Source organism: Canis aureus, chromosome 1 (genome assembly GCF_053574225.1).
Source record: "Canis aureus isolate CA01 chromosome 1, VMU_Caureus_v.1.0, whole genome shotgun sequence".
NCBI lineage: Eukaryota > Metazoa > Chordata > Mammalia > Carnivora > Canidae > Canis > Canis aureus.
In genome coordinates this window covers 85,660,580-85,677,127 of record NC_135611.1, presented here as the reverse complement: position 1 = coordinate 85,677,127, position 16,548 = coordinate 85,660,580, and the positions used below count along the sequence as shown (strand labels likewise).

The following is a 16,548-nucleotide window of genomic DNA, read 5'->3' as shown; positions in this document are numbered from 1 at the left end:
AAATAATGTCTAGAGGCTCAGGATGAGCCAATATGAAACAGATATTTTCTGTTTAATCCTGTAATGTCTTATTTATATAACTAAGACTTAATTTTCAAATATTTAAACTTGCTTCTGGCTTTTGTCTTGTTCTGGGTTCAGCCCTCTTTGTTTTACATTTTAAAATGTTCTGGTGGATTGCTATTACAATATTAACTTGTCTACCTATTAATTTATTTATGCATGGTTTTAAACACATCTTTGAAAAATGTAGACACTGTCTGGTTTTTGGAAAACACAACCCTTCTCTGCATTTGGCTATTTTTTTCTTCTCAATGTCCAAACATTTTTCAGTTCTTCCCACGTCTTCAAATCCTCCAGTTTTCAAAGTGATAATTACATCCCAAATCTTAAAAAATCATCCAGATTGCCAATCTTTTAGGCCCACACAATTCTGAGAAACTTTTGCAATTGGGGTTGAATTATTTTGAAAGAATTCCATTTGTTTGCATGTTGTGGCACTAACTGTGGCAGCTGTTATATGTCCTGACAATAAATAATGTTACTGAGGTATCTACTGATGTAAAATGATAAGCAATGATATTTATAATATATGAATATGAAAAAAAAGTTATCCTAAACATTATTCAACTTATATGTTAGGTGGCTGAACTAGGAACATTTTAGAACATGTATACACACAGAATGTTCACGTATTTTTACTTTCTCCATGGGCACCCAGATGGAAAGTTTTTTGTATGAGGGCATAAACATGTAAGTTAGGTAGTTTACACAGAGGTCACTGTTCCAGCTCTTCCTCCTTGATCCCCACCTCTCCTCAGGATACTCACTGCTAATTTGTGGTGTAGAACAGCATCCTCCAATGTGGATTCCTTAGTGCTAATCAGTATTATATGAGGGTAGGAGAAAGGGAAAGTCTATAGTTAAATAAATTTAGAAGAAAATCTGTATTAAACAAAATCATATAAGTTGCAGGACTTCTCAGAAGCTAAAATCCACTACTGTGCAATTCGAAACTCCCAGAGAGGAATACGATATTGATTTTTTCCAATTTTTTTTTCCAAAGGAACATGTCCTGAGAGTATGTTATGGAAACTCTTTCCTCTTTATTCATTGCAAATCTGCTCATTATTAAGGTTCAAATCCAGTCAAATTTCCCTTATGAGGCTCTTTGCAATTCCCTCATAAAAGCTCATCCTTACTCCTTGGGTACCTTATTATCACACTCTTCGGTTTCTTTGAATTCTCATTCCCTTTACATGCCCATCATTAAAAAAAAATTTTTTTTTGGTATGGTGTCTTTGTTCTCTACTAAATCAAAGCATCTTGAGATAATGAAATATCCACTATTTGTTTGTTTTTTAATAAAATCTAACATAGGACCCAGAACTTTCTAGAAACTCAATAAATGTTTCCTGAAAGACTGAAGTCACGTACCTCAAATGTTTGCTATTGATTTTAAGACTTCCTCTGGAAAAGAAAATATGTTTCTTTACCTCCTTGAGAATGAGTGGATTTGACTTTTCTTCTTAAATACATCTTTATGCCGAATTTAACACTGATTTTGAATGACCAGGAGAGTAAATCACCATAACCAAAACTTCTGCTTAAAAAATTCAAAGCACCTGGGTGGCTCAGCCAGTTGAGCACTCAATTCTTGATTTCGGCTCAGGTCATGGAATTCAGGGTCGTGGGATCAAGCCCTGAGTTGGGCTCCATGCTCAGTGTGGAGTCTGCTTGTCTCTCTCCCTCTGCTCTTCCCCCACTCATGCTTTCCTCTCTATCGCTCTCAAATAAATAAATGAATAAAATCTTTTTAAAAATTTAAACTTAACAAAAATCATGCAAGGTTGTTTTTATTAAGCTTTATATATAGATTACAGCTAGGTATTACAGGCATTACTACATTTGACAAGCAGACATGATAGTCTAAGTAACATTTCAACAAACTCCACTGATTTCACAACTATTAGGAACAGAGCACATCTCCCCAGTTCAAAGGTATGTTAAGGACTTTAAGAGGATGTTAGAGAAATAAGCTACATGACAACTGGTCCTCTTCTATAACATGATTATCCTGGAAAAGTAGTTACAAGAAGAAGCACATAACTATTACAGAGTTTGGAGAAGTCTTACATTAGATCCATCCTTTTTTTACAGATATGACTTGGGGACACATACTAGAAGATAAAGGATTCTTTCAGAATAAGCTACATGTCAAGTTTTCTATCTGTAGTTTTAATGCTAATGTGATTCGCTTATGTTTAAAAAAATCAAGAAAAGCACAATTTTGTATTCAAAACCCACTGCAATATATTAGCAACTGTAGGAGATGCTTAGTCATTGAAGATTCTTTGCTTCATTCTTGTGGTTTTTATGAATTCTTCTGAGAAATTTTCATTGTGACCATCTTGACCTCTGTGTATTCTTGGAGACCATATTCTCCCCTAGAAAGAGAAGGAGAAACCCATGGAATTTAGCACAGCAGGACAAATGTAGCATCGTCCATGACTTAGTACAAATTTGTTCTTGCCTATCTAGTTAGAGACAATGGAAAATATTTTCTGCATACAGAAGCATTTCAAATAATAGCCAGCCAACCATAAGATATCTGGTCTCACATAAATCCCCTTGTGGGGAACCTTTTGACCTTTTTTGTTTTCATTTTAAATGACTATGTACATTCTGCTGATTTTCACATTAATTGTCCAATTTTGACATTGTCCTATTTTGCTACAAAAAAAACTTACCTCAAACAGGGAGATAATTCAGTCTAAGAAGAATTTTACCATTTCTACTTTAGGTTTGAATAAATAAGGCAGATATAGTACAAGACAAAAAGTCATACTAATGACTTGAATCACTTGAATACATACAAATCACTTGAATAGTGGAGTAAAACTATAAATTCCAAGTAGAGTTTAGCTTAGCATTTTTACTGGTGTGTGATTGGCCCAGAAGTGATGAGGGAGCATTTTTGTTCTATTCTGCCTAATATGGTTTGAAACAAAATATTTTCTAGCTGTAGTTTTAATAGTATCTCTTGATTTTTGGGAAAATAAAACAAAACAAAAGAAAACCCTGACCTTTATTGTTAGAGTTTGTTTTTGTTCTTTTTTGTTTGTTTGCTTTGTTTTGAGAGAGGAACGAGATGGTTCATTAGTTTAAATTCAGGCCTTTGGGCTTTTTGCAGTTTGGGGATTTTTCTATTCATACAACCACTGCCATTTGCTTATATAACTCTTAAATCCAACCCAAACAATCAAGAATTAACCTGAGTCAGTCACTTAGGATCCTGGTATCCCATTATGGGTTTATCAAGAGCTCCTACCAGTTTTGGAAACTGCTATTTACCCTCTTTTGAAGAAATGACTAAAAGCATTGAGTTTGTTATTCTCTATATTGTTTCGATGAGAGGATTAAATTGCATGTTCATAGGAGCACTCTTCAAATTATAACACTCAGGCACATGCAGGCTTACAGAGCAAAATGATCTTGATCCTTTTGTACCCCTCCCTTCTGGTGATGTAGACAGGTATGTAGAAGACATCTTTTTCTCCTGGGTAACCTAATCCTCTTACACTGATTATTTTCTTGGGCAATTAAGCTTCTGAAAATACCTTCTAAAAGCTTCAATGAACATGTTCTTCAAAGTAATTAAAGGGCTCAGCCTCAGTTATCTGAAACCCATTAAAGGATAATATTTTAGTAAGTATTTTATCTCACAAAGTTAGATAAATTAACTCAAGATTTTTGCCAATGGGCTTTTCATTGTATTTTGGTTGACATGGACACTTGAAACTCTCAGGAGAGTACGAAGTGTGATTATTGTCATTCTCAGGCTGAAGTAAGTCCTGTTCCCAAGTATTTTGATCATACTTTCCTGTGTCTATGATATAACACAAAAACATTTGTTTGTATTTCTCTTTATCTTGATGGTCTGTGAGTTACTGGTTCTGTGCTTCTAAAATCCTCAAGGTACCAATCACGTGGGACCTTATTAGAATGCGGATTCTGTTTCAGTAGGTCTGGGGAGAGGCCTGAGAGTCTGTATTTCCAACAAACTTCCACATGCTACCTTTGCTTCTCACCTGGGTCTATCTACCCTGTAGTAACAGAGTCCTAGTAAACAAGTTACATATGTTTTTCACTCTGTACCCAGAACTGAGCCTGGCGCTACTTAAGTAGGCACAGGGATAATGTTTGCTGGACTGACTTGGCAAATATAACCAAACAAAAAATATTCCTGTGAGCTTTCTCTATAAGTCTAGTAGTTTGTAACACTTTCATGTTCCCCTGTTCTGCAAGGGACAGGAGAAAATAAATATCCTGTGCGGTGCCAAGAACCAATTAAGTTTGCAATGGTATACTGGTAAAGTCTCAAGTGACTTATGTTAACTGAAGTGAAAATTAGCACAATGACACAAAGGAAGGAACTTCTACTATTTGACTCATTCCAGTGCCAGCACCATGATCTGAGATCCAATCCCAGTTTCGGGCCCTTAGTATTACTACCACATCGAGGTTTGCATACTACCACTATTTTTGGTTCTTTGAGTACTCTGTTCCCAACTGATCAATTATACCTTTCTGTTTTTGAAGATAAATTGTAATTGAACTCTTGGGAATCATGTAAGGTTATTGCTTCAGTAATTTTCTTTAAGCATCTTGTAGCAAATGAGTTGTCCATGAAGTTCACCGAATTTGGTTTCAGGTAGACAGTAACAGCATTCTTAGCCAGAATTTTTGAAGTAAAAAAAAAAAAAATTACAGCATCACTCTCCTTTGCATTTACATAGATATAGAAGGAAATTATCTATATTCACATTCTAGAACTTTGAGGAATTACTGATGTTCGATTCATATTTTCCACTCCGTTCTCTTACTTTATTTCCCTATGTCTCAATTGTTGGACCAAACTGCATTCAATAAAATTGACCTATTTGGTCTTCTTTAGTCATTTTGTCTCTTTTGATTGTTTATCTTCATTTTCGTAGGGAAATGTGTTAGATAACTGGGCCAGCAACAAACAGTTCTTCAGAATAACCTAACATTTGTTACCTCTTTTTGTACAGTAGTTAGTTCTGCAAAGGGACTCTCTAATAATGGATATTATAAAGAAAAGGAACCAGGAAAAAAAGGAAGGAACCATTTGCTGAGTCCCACCTGGTAACAGAATGCTCAAGGATGGGCACACAGTGTGTCACTTCACTCTCAAACAGCCATCTTAAAAGACTTGTCAACATCTCCATTTCAAATAGGAGCAGAGAGAGGCTCAAAAATTGGACAACTTGAAACAAGCTGCATGAAGTGGAGTGGAGATTCAAGTGCTGGTGGGCTAGTGTCCAATCATGCTTCCTCTACTACACCACGTTCTTTTTATGAGTCCAGCTTTTACCACTCTCTTTCCTCAAAAACTTTCTAAGGTATCCATGGCTTTTCACCACTCCACTAACAAAATGTAAGCCAATTTTCTTGAATACAAGACTTCTTAATCTGTATCCTATTTATCTCTGAAATCATAACTCTCCACTCCCATAAATCCCCATGAGCCAGCCAAATTCACGAACCCCTCAACATGCCACATACAACATCCTGTTCAAAAATGCTCCCTTCTCTGCTTACTGACATCCTATATCTGTTTCATGCCCTAGATCAAGTCCTGTATTTTCTGTGAGATCATCTCTTACTCTGTCAACTGCCAGGAAGTTCTTATCCATTGAATTCCCTTTAGGATTAAAACCATAGGATCTTAAGTACAGAAAGGAGCTCATGGACTCTCTGCTTTATTTTCCCACTCCTACCCTTCTCTACAATTGCTGATCTTTTCGGACAGATGAAAACAGTGAGAGATAGGGCAATGCCACAAACCTTATATTCTGGTGGTGCCCACATTTCCTGTCCTTCAGCATTGTGCTCTCTCTGCCTTTTAATTTACTTTTCTGCTTATAAACTCCCAGTCTATGACTATTTACTTCATAGTGTGTAGGTTATTTTGCATGACTTATCTTTTTACACATTCCTCCTGCCCCCCGCAGTTATATGAAGGGTGGGATATGGTATCAGATATCTGGGGCTCATCGGCCCTATTTTACAGAGCAAAGACCTAACGAATGTGTACTGAGAATGAGGATGGACCACTTTATCATTCTTCCTTTCTACTGGCTCCCCAATGATGATTGCTTCATTGTTAATTTTGCTGATTTATTTAAATGACAAAGTAGATGGCTATTTAATGGATTCATGACCTTTAGAAACTGAGACTCATTTTTACTTGCTATTTACAGAACGAGCAGCTTTACTATGTTTGAGTGCATAAGGTTTGTATATGATGTATCTTTATTCCTCAGGACTTTTTAAAGGTATTGAGAAATACAAGAACATTTTAAGAAATAAAATGGTTAAAATTGTTTGAACAAAATTAACCAAGTATATTGCCACCATGTTCTGTGTATACATATGCATATGCACATTTTTAAAGAGTCTATATACACAGGTCTCAAAAGCAACTTGAAGGCTTGTACATGAATATATATATATATATGTATATTTTTTCAAGCTAGTCATGATTATAAAACATGTTTTCCTTAGACAAATTTCTCTTTCAGTTTATATTTTAGTGCAAAAATAACTAATTCAGGTAATTTACATTTTTAGAATCCATATCAAAATATTTCAATAAATGAGAATCACTCATTACTTAGAAGTACTTAGAAGCTTTTGTGATAAAGACACTAATTTACTTATTTAAGAAGTATAGAGTGTTCTCATATTTTCACATTTCTTACAGTCACCAATTTACAGTTTCTGACTCCTTTTTGGAAATATTTCCCAGATAGATTACATTCTTATATACAGCAAGAAATTCTAAAAAAAGGTAGACAATATTTCAATAACCAATGCAAAGTGGTCCCTTATGAATAGTAGAAGATTAATATGTTGTATTTCCTTTCTGCCATCAATCTGTTGCACTTATGGGCTAAATCCAGCATTTAAAAGCTATCTGACAGTACGAATCTCCAGGAAAGAACAGAGGCAGGTTTTAATTCAAGTAGCAACTATGGATTAATTTCTCCGAGTGATAATCATTTGGTCAAGGTAAGTATTTATCTTAATAGAAAGTTATTCTTACAGTTCTCTTCCATTTCCAGACATCTTGAATCCACCAAAAGGACACTGGGGAGATACCACACTATAGCAATTCACCCTGAGAAAAAAAGAAGTATATTATAGATTATACTTAACCTACAAAATAACTTCTGAATTTGGAATTTCAAAGCTCCTTAACAACCTGTTAATTTCAATATGACATATATAATATACTCATTGTTATTTTTTAAAAAAAGCAGTACTATAAATTAGAATGTGAAGATATATATGTATACTGCCTAGAAAGACATAGAATGGTACAGCTCGGTAGTCATTTCAGTAGTACATCCCAGAGAAGTTGTAGTTTGAATTATGAAAGTTAGTATAGCCAACATGCCATAGGAGAAAGAATATGGTTTGCCAGAGACTGCAATTTGTTGTGTTGTGTTCTTTACTGCCTATATTCATAAGCGTTATAATTCTCTTGAGGATTTGTATATAACAGGCTAGAATCAATTATCTTCTGCAATTGTAATATGTATCACATTACTCAGTTCACTTTTTCCATTAATTGGTTTAATAAATTACTTAAACAGTCCTTGGCAGGAGTTGGATTTCACTATTAATTTGTTTATCCCTTGCCATACTTTATAAAATGTTTAAGGATGTTCTATGAACATGTATAATTACAAAAACATGAATAACTAGAATTAAAGGAAAAATTATGAGAGAAGGTCAGGACAAGGAGGAAAAGTTAGAATGCATTTTTGCAGGGCATGAACAATTTGTTTAGCTTTCAATCGCCTGGTGGCCAAAGTGAACAGCAACATTTAATTACCTATATGATTCTCATTATACATAAGAAGAAAAAAATATTACTTAAAGGAGAAACAATGTTCTTTTAAAATTTTCCTCTCCCTTGATGTTATTATAATAGGAGAACAACAATGTGACTCCTAGATACATTGCATTAGGCATGGAAGTTTGATTATGAAGTTGATCTTGAGACAATATTCAGACATTTCCTCAGTTAAAGCATTTACTATCCAAGTTCCTAGAGCTCCATGTTCTCATTGGACCACAGTTTCTTATCCAAGTCTCACCTTCTGGAGCATAGTTCTTAAATAAATGTGTGCTTTCAAAGGACAACTTGTCTCAGCTTTAATTGTTCTTCAAACTACAAAATCAGATCCCTACTCTGAAATTAGATTGGTGAAACCCCAGCAACCCTGGGATTCAATAGTTATCCTGAAAACACCAAGTGGAAACTATGTCTGGGACAATGCCAAAATTAGAATTATGTTCTAGAATAAATAGCAGTAAGAACATGCCTCTGTTTTAATAACAGAGGAATTCTTGACTGGGAATTTCCACGCCACTGGGCAGAATGATGTCATATGCTCCCCAATCCAGCAGGTATATAACATTCCAAGTAAAAAACTTGAACCTTGTCTTTGTTGAAAGATGTAGAAAATGAGTTTGCTTTTTTGACCTTATACTGAAAATGAAACTATTTTAAGTATACGAGAGTTAAGAAATAAATATTCAGTTAGAGAAAAGTGATCAGACTTGCCAACTGATTCTTCCACAGTCCTTTCTTTTTATAAAGAAGGAGGGGTTCTAGGCCTACAAGCCCTGGCTTTGTCCTCTTAGTAGCTAGGCAATACTGAGAAAGGTATCTGGCCTCTCTAAGCATATGTTTTCTCTTCTGTACAATGGAACTGATAATATTTAGCCAGATTATTTCAATGTGTAAGTAAGGTGATGCATAGATGTGTGGGTTTTGCATGTTTGTTTGTTTGTTGTTTTTTAGAATGGAAATTGGTGCAGCCTTATGGAAAACAGTATGGAAGTTCCTCAAAAGATTAAAAATAGAATTATCATATGATCCAGCAATTCTACTTCTGGGCATTTATCCAAAGTAAATAAAAATATCAGTTTAAAAAGATATATGCACCCTATATTCATTGCAACATTTATTGCAATAGCCAAGATACGGAAACAAGCTAAGTGTCCATCAAAGGATGAATGGATAAAGATGTGGTGTATGCATACAATGGAATACTACTTAGCCATAAAAAAGAAGGAAATCCTTGCCATTGGTGACAACATGGACAGTCCTTTAAAATAAATCATAGAAAAACAAATACTGTAGGATTTCACTTGCATGTGGAATCTAAAAAATAAAACAAACAAAACAAAAACCTATAGATACAAATAACAGACTGGTGGTTGCCAAGAGGGGTGGGATTGGGAGTGGAAGATACAAGTGAATGGGATCAAGAGGTACAAACTTCAGGTATAAGATAAATAAGTAATGGGGATATAATGGACAGCATGTCAATTACAGTACATGATTTTATACTGCATATTTGATAGTTGCCAAGATAGTAAATCTCAAAAGTTCTCATCACAAGAAAAAAAAATTAATTCTGCAGAGTGACTGATGAGAACTAGACTTATTGTAGTGATCACATTGTAGTGTATACAAATATCATATTATTGTGTTGTACACCTAAAACTAATATAATGTCGATACCTCAAAAATAAATAGTTAAGTAAATAGCAAAGTTCAGAGTAACATGTTAATGTGGTTAACATTGAAAAGGTGATATTATGTAGATTTGACTTACCACACTGTCCCAGCCTGCAGAGCGGAGGAGACTGTTATGGCTTTATCAATATCTTTGGTAAAGATTCCTGCTGCTAAGCCATAGTGGGTATTGTTTGCTCTCTTGATCACATCATCTAAAGATTTAAACTTCATAATTTGCTGCACTGGTCCAAATATCTATACCATAAAAATGAATGAAATAAATCAAAGTAACAGGTTAAAACTAAATATTTTAAATGGTATTGTAGTTTTATTCCCCTACAAACAATCCTAAATTAAGATTTTATTTCATATTTCAAAGTGTAAGAATCAAAATGGTAGCTGCTGGAATGGGAGGTTAAGATAGGCAATGGTCATGTGTTAAATTCCCTTTGAAACAAAATGAGGTACAAATAAATAAGGCAATATTCATTTCTTGTTGTTGGAATTAGACTTCTAAGAACTTACCATTGTGCATAAAGTCATTAACTTTAAAGCTTCTTTTGCATTTAGGAATATTATAGTTTTCCACATCAAGTCACTACATAAAAGCAAACACAAGAAACCAACACTTCTTCTACCGGATAAATGAGTAAGCAATAATTGATACTAACTATTTTGTTTTAGTGTATCATCAACTGAGGTATCACCTATTTTACTGGATATAGATCTTTTTATAACCAGCCAAATTAAGTGAAACAATGTGAATTTTTGTTCAGATTCTACCCTTTAGCCAAATCTCAAGCAATACCCATGTACCAAGCAAAATGATCCATTAATGTGTGAGCTTAAATCCTCAACCACTAACCAAAGCATGGGTTCATTAACAATGACTATAATCACAGGATTGGAAGCCAAAATCACAATTTGCTCATTCAAGCCTAAATTAATTGCTCTTTCATTTTTGCTAGATTCTCCTAGTTAGCTCAGCCCAAAGCCAGCCTTATTCTGTATCTCATCCCCAGATGAGAGAAAAACAATTGGATTTTCTCTTAAAAACTAAGCTCCTGTATTATGTTTCTATAAAACATACATTAAATTTAAACAAAGAGGGGTGTTTCTTTTTTTTTAATTTTTATTTATTTATGATAGTCACACACAGAGATTGAGAGAGAGAGGCAGAGACATAGGCAGAGGGAGAAGCAGGCTCCATGCACCGGGAGCCCAACGTGGGATTCGATCCTGGGCCTCCAGGATCGCGCCCTGGGCCAAAGGCAGGCGCTAAACCACTGCGCCACCCAGGGATCCCAAAGAGGGGCCTTTCTGAGGGTTACTAGAATTTTTTGGGAAATGTAAGTTAGGGGAGGCAAAATCAGAAAAGATAAGTAGTTTTCTGGTGTTCAACACTGATCTAAGTATTGAGAGTAGGGGGCTACCATTCCATAGAGGCTGAGTGCAAATTCTAAGACTGTAAATCGAATTATAATATTGTAACTGGGAACCAGATATACAGCAGATATTGTAACAAATGTGTTAATATCTTATACAATTTTAGTTGAACAAAGCACATGGTTCAAGACTTCTTTGCAGTAGTAAACAAGCTACTCCACCATGTATATTATTGGAACACAATAAATGTTTCCTTTATTGAATCTTTGTTTTCCTTTGTCCTTTCCCATGGTATGGGAGAACAGCAGCTCTAATAAGACAAATATTTGTTGATTTGTGCAAAACTTACATTCAAAAAATCAGTTGAGGGTTGCATTGGAGTGGAGAAACTATGTTTGATTATCCAAATGCGTCTGTTTTGTTTTTCCTATTTATTTACTGTTTGCAAATCTGATTCTGCACTTTCCCCTTGCTTGATGGCATTTTGGGAGGTAAAGAAAATAACCCTCTCAGATTCTCCATCACATTATAAACATGAAATACAAGTTCATTAGATGAAAGATTATGATTCAGTATATTTGAGTTGCCAGTGACTTCTTGTTATAGTGTATTATGGAACACCTTCATAGCCCAAAGTCAATGAATCTATCTCTGTATTTATTAAAACCCCTCTGTCCAGGGCACCTGGGTGGTTCAGTCAGTTAAGCATCTGACTCGAGATTTCAGTTCAGGTCATGATCTCGGGGTCATGAGATAGAGCCCCTTGTTGAGCTCCACACTCAGTGAGGAGATGCTGATGCTGTCTGAGATGCTCTCCCTCTCCCCATCCCTCCCCCTGCTCATTCTCTCTCTCTCTCTCTCTCTCTCTCTCTCTGTCTCCGAAATGAGTAAGCAAGTAAATAAATAAATAAATAAATAAATAAATAAATAAATAAATAAAATCTTTAAAAAATAAAACCCCTCTGTCCATGAAGGAGGTTATTTATAATTCCCAAATGCAAGCTAGCCTTTCCTATTTATGTAGTTATATATCACATTTCTGGATAACATCTTCTTAATGTTAATCAGTTTGTGCTCACCAAATATTTAATAACAATATATTTGTCTAGGAAAATTAGGAAGTTCAAGAGCTGAAAACAGGGCCAAGAACATATGGAGGGTGAGGAGTCATGTAGGGGATAAATGTTATTTTCAAATATATGGATGGCTTTTATGTGGAAAAAGGCATACTGCATGTATGGGGCTAACGAGTAGAACATAAGAGAAGGGACTTACATGAGGCCAGAGGTAGAAATTTCTAATGCTTAGCATTGTCCAAACATGGAAAAGCCTAAGAAATAATGAGTTTACCCGTTGATGCTGTTTAAAGACACACTGGCTGGCCATTGGCCTGGAGCAAACCAATGGACATAGTAGGATTGGAGAGGTGGGCTTAAGAGATCCTTCTAGCTTTATGATGCTATCTATAATTTTGTAACAGTAACAAGTCACCCAAGCTCTTTGGATCTCAGTTATAGATCTTTTGGATCTATAAATTTGACTTTTGACCTAAATTATCCATAATCTTCCTTCTAATATTAACAGTCTTATCACCTTTAAGCAGAATGGTTCCTATGAGCTCCATGTCTACAGTGTTAGGTTAGTTGGGGTTGGGTGGATAATAAAGTTAATATGAGCAACAGTAGGTCACATAGAAAGAGTGGGGAATGGTGGTCATGAGAATTAGGCTATACTTCCAAGTTGCCTTTATCTGTCCATGTGACCTACCCCCCTTTCTACTCTGGACCTTACATTTTTCATCTACTATTTAGGATGATAACAAGAATCATAAATCAGTTGACTCTGTGACTCAAAGAAGAACTCAAAATACAAAAGGCTTAAAGATACAAAACAGTTCAAAAGAGTTTGACATGTTATGTTCACAAGGGTAATAAAATAAATATAACATATAGGAACTGAAAACAACTACCATGTCATTATTTAGGAAAATTCTTGGATCAGAATACCACATTTAATTTTATTTAGTTGCCAATCGTTAAAATGCAATATAGGAATTATACACCTTATAAATGTTCTGAGATTTTTATTAGAAAAATAATGCCAGTCTAAATAGGTGAAAATAATGAAAGATAGTATTTGTCTCTGGGAAGAAAAGACTACAGGCTTTCTTCTAGTATTGGAGTGATACAATGAAAAGAAAAAATATCATGATACTTCTCTCAAGAGGTTGTAATGAGAACTAAATGAGAATATTTCATGTTTATGTAAATATTTTATATTTCTTTATATAAATATATTTTTATATATAATATACATTCAACTTTCTTTTTTTTTTTTTTTTTTTTTTTTTTTTTTTTTAAATTTTTTTTTTTTTTTTACGTTTTTATTTATTTATGATAGTCACAGAGAGAGAGAGAGAGAGGCAGAGACACAGGCAGAGGGAGAAGCAGGCTCCATGTACCGGGAGCCTGACGTGGGATTCGATCCCGGATCTCCAGGATCGCGCCCTGGGCCAAAGGCAGGCGCCAAACCGCTGCGCCACCCAGGGATCCCTACATTCAACTTTCTAAAAATAAATACAAATGTCAGAAATATATATCTGTATATATTATATAAATAAATCATTTATATTTATTATATTTCATAGGACTATATTTATATTTTATACTGACTATAAGGCTCTTAGCTCTCTATCTGGCACATAGTGAACAATCACTAAATGGTTCTTTTTTTTTTCCCTAAAGATTTTATTTACTTATTAGGGAGAGAGACAGCTAGAAAGAGCGCGAGCAGTGGGGAGAGAGAGAAGCAAGCTCCCCACTGAGCATGAGCAGGGAGCCTGATGTGGGGGTCAATCCCAGGACCCTAAGATCATGACCTGAGCCAAAAACAGATGGTTAATGGACTGAACCACCCAGCACCCCTATATGGTCCTTCTTATTAATAAAAACCATCAAACAAAACTATAAGCCAATATCAAACTATAGACCAGTATCAGCTACAGCAAATATTCTTAAAAAGTATTAGCAAATAGTATTCAGCAATGCCTACAACCAATTATATACCATGACCAAGTGAGATTTAAGGATGATTCAATATTCAAAAATCAATTAATACAAGACATGACATTGATAAAATGATTTTTAAAATACCACATAATCTTAGTTGATGCAGAAAAAGCATTTGACAAAAAACATCCTCCTTTTCCTCTCAAAAAATTCAGAATAGAAAGGCACTTCCAAAATCTGATTGAGGGCATTTATGAAAATCTCATAGTGATTATCATATTCAGTGCAAAGACTGAATGCTTTTTCCCCATGATAGAGAACAAAGCAAAGATGCCCACTCTTGCTACTCTTATTCAACATAGTGCTAGAATTCTAGCAAATGAAAAAGGCAAGAAAAAGGAATAAAAAGCATACAGATGAGAAGGGAAAGAATACAGTTATTCCTATTTGTAGATGACACAATTGTCTACATACAAATTTCCAAGGAGTCTCCAAAAACCTCCTAGAAATACCCAGTTCAATGACATCAAGAAAATATACAAAATAAATTATATCTATTTATATAGCAATAAGCATATGCATGCCAAAGTTAAAGATTAGACTTATAATAGCTCAAAAACATACCTAGGCATAAATTCAATAAAACATGTATTGGATTGAAAACTACAAAGTCCTAATGAAAGAAATCAAAAAAGGTATATACAGACCGTGTTCAATGACTGAAAGATTCCATACAATAAAGATGTTAATTCTTACCAAATTGATAGATATGTTTAACACAATTCCTCTCAAAAGTCCAGCAAGATTTTAAAAAGATATGTGGACAAGGTTATTCTAAAATTTATATGGAAAAGGAAAAACTAGGTTAGCTAAAACAATTTTGAAAAAGAATAAATAGAGGGGATTCAGTCTTCCCAATTCTAAGATGTATTATATAGCTACCATAACCAAGAGACACATAGATCTGTGGGACAGATATCTGTTCCACTTGAAATTATCAGTGGAACAGATAAGGAAAACTAGAAATTTATATACAGATAAGGACAACTGAATTTTGACAAAGTTGCAAAAGTGACAGAAATGGAAGAAGCCACCTTTCAACAAATGATGCTGAAGCAATTAAACAAAACAAAACCCAACAACCTGGAATTAGGTCTCACCCCTTACATAAAAATTAACCTAAAATGGATCATAGACTTAAGTGTGAAATATATTATAAAACTTTTTTTTTAAGATTTTATTTATTCATGAAAGAGACACACAGAGAGAGAGAGAGGCAGAGACATAGGCAGAGGGAGAAGCAGGCATGCAGGGAGCCCGATGTGGGACTCAATTCCAGGACTTCAGGATCACGCCCTGAGCCAAAGGCAGACTCTTAACCGCTGAGCCACCCAGGCATCCCCATTATAAAACTTCTGGGAAAAAAATTAAAATAATAAAAATCTTTTAGATTTAGGAGTAAATGAAGGGTTCGTATGTTTGATACCAAACACTGTCCATACAAGGGGAAAATGGTTATTATTAATAAAAACAACCAACCAAAATGAAAAATTGAGAAAGACCCTGTTAACAAGACGAGAAGACAAGCTATGGACTGGAAAAAAAAATTTGCTAATCACATAACCAACAAAAGACTAGTATCCAAAATACATAAAGAAATCTCAAAACTCAACAGTGAAAGGCAAACTATCCAATAAGAACACGGGCAAAAGATATAAAGAAGTATTTCATTACAGAAGATATCAGATGGCAAATAAGCCAATGAAAAGATGAACAATATCATTAGCTATTAGAGAAATGCAAATTTAATTCACAATGAGCAGTCATGCCTATCAGAAGAGCTAAAATTTAAAATAATCCAAATGTGAGTAAGGTAGCAGAGAAACTGGATCACTCATACATTGCTAATGGGAATGTGAAAGTGTTCAGCCACTCTGGAAACCAGTTTGCCATATTCTTTAAAAAAATTACATCTACCATATGACCCAGTAATAGTACTCCTGGATATCTATCCCAGAGAAATGAAGAATTCTGTTCATATAAAAACCTGTACACCAGTGTTTATTTTTTTTTCAAGATTTTATTTATTTATTCATGAGAGACACAGAGAGAGAGGCAGAGACACAGGCGGAGGGAGAAGCAGGCTCCATGCAGGAAGCCTGACATGGGACTCAATCCGGGTCTCCAGGATCACGCCCTGGGCTGAAGGCGGCACTAAACCGCTGAGCCATCCGGGCTGCCCTACACCAGTGTTTATAGCAGCATTATTCCTAGTAACCCCAAACTGGAAACAATCCATATGTTCTTTGGTAGGTGAATGGTTAACAGTGGTGCATCCAATCTGTGTAGTACTGCTTTGCAATAAAAAGGAACAAGCTCTCCTTACATGCAACAATCTAGATGAATCTATAGAAAATTAAGCTGAGTGGAAAAAAAAAAAAGCCAAACCTGAAAGGCTGGAGTATGAATCCACTCATGTAAAATTCTTGAAATGACAAAATCATGGAGATGGAAAACAGATTAGTGGTT

At 34.9% G+C, this 16,548-nt stretch overlaps 1 protein-coding gene across 1 annotated transcript in view; it reads right to left on the bottom strand.

The window, feature by feature from the left end:
- Positions 1-1,840: 1,840 nt before the first annotated feature.
- ALDH1A1 (aldehyde dehydrogenase 1 family member A1) overlaps positions 1,841-16,548 on the bottom strand; it is a 55,365-nt gene continuing 40,657 nt past the window's right edge. Inside the window, exons 11-13 of the mRNA XM_077906907.1 lie at positions 9,723-9,880; positions 7,133-7,207; positions 1,841-2,447 (exon numbers count right to left, since the gene is read on the bottom strand). Of these exons, the coding sequence (XP_077763033.1) occupies positions 2,375-2,447; positions 7,133-7,207; positions 9,723-9,880 (306 nt within the window). The 3' untranslated portion in view covers positions 1,841-2,374. The remainder of the gene's footprint in view (positions 2,448-7,132; positions 7,208-9,722; positions 9,881-16,548) is intronic.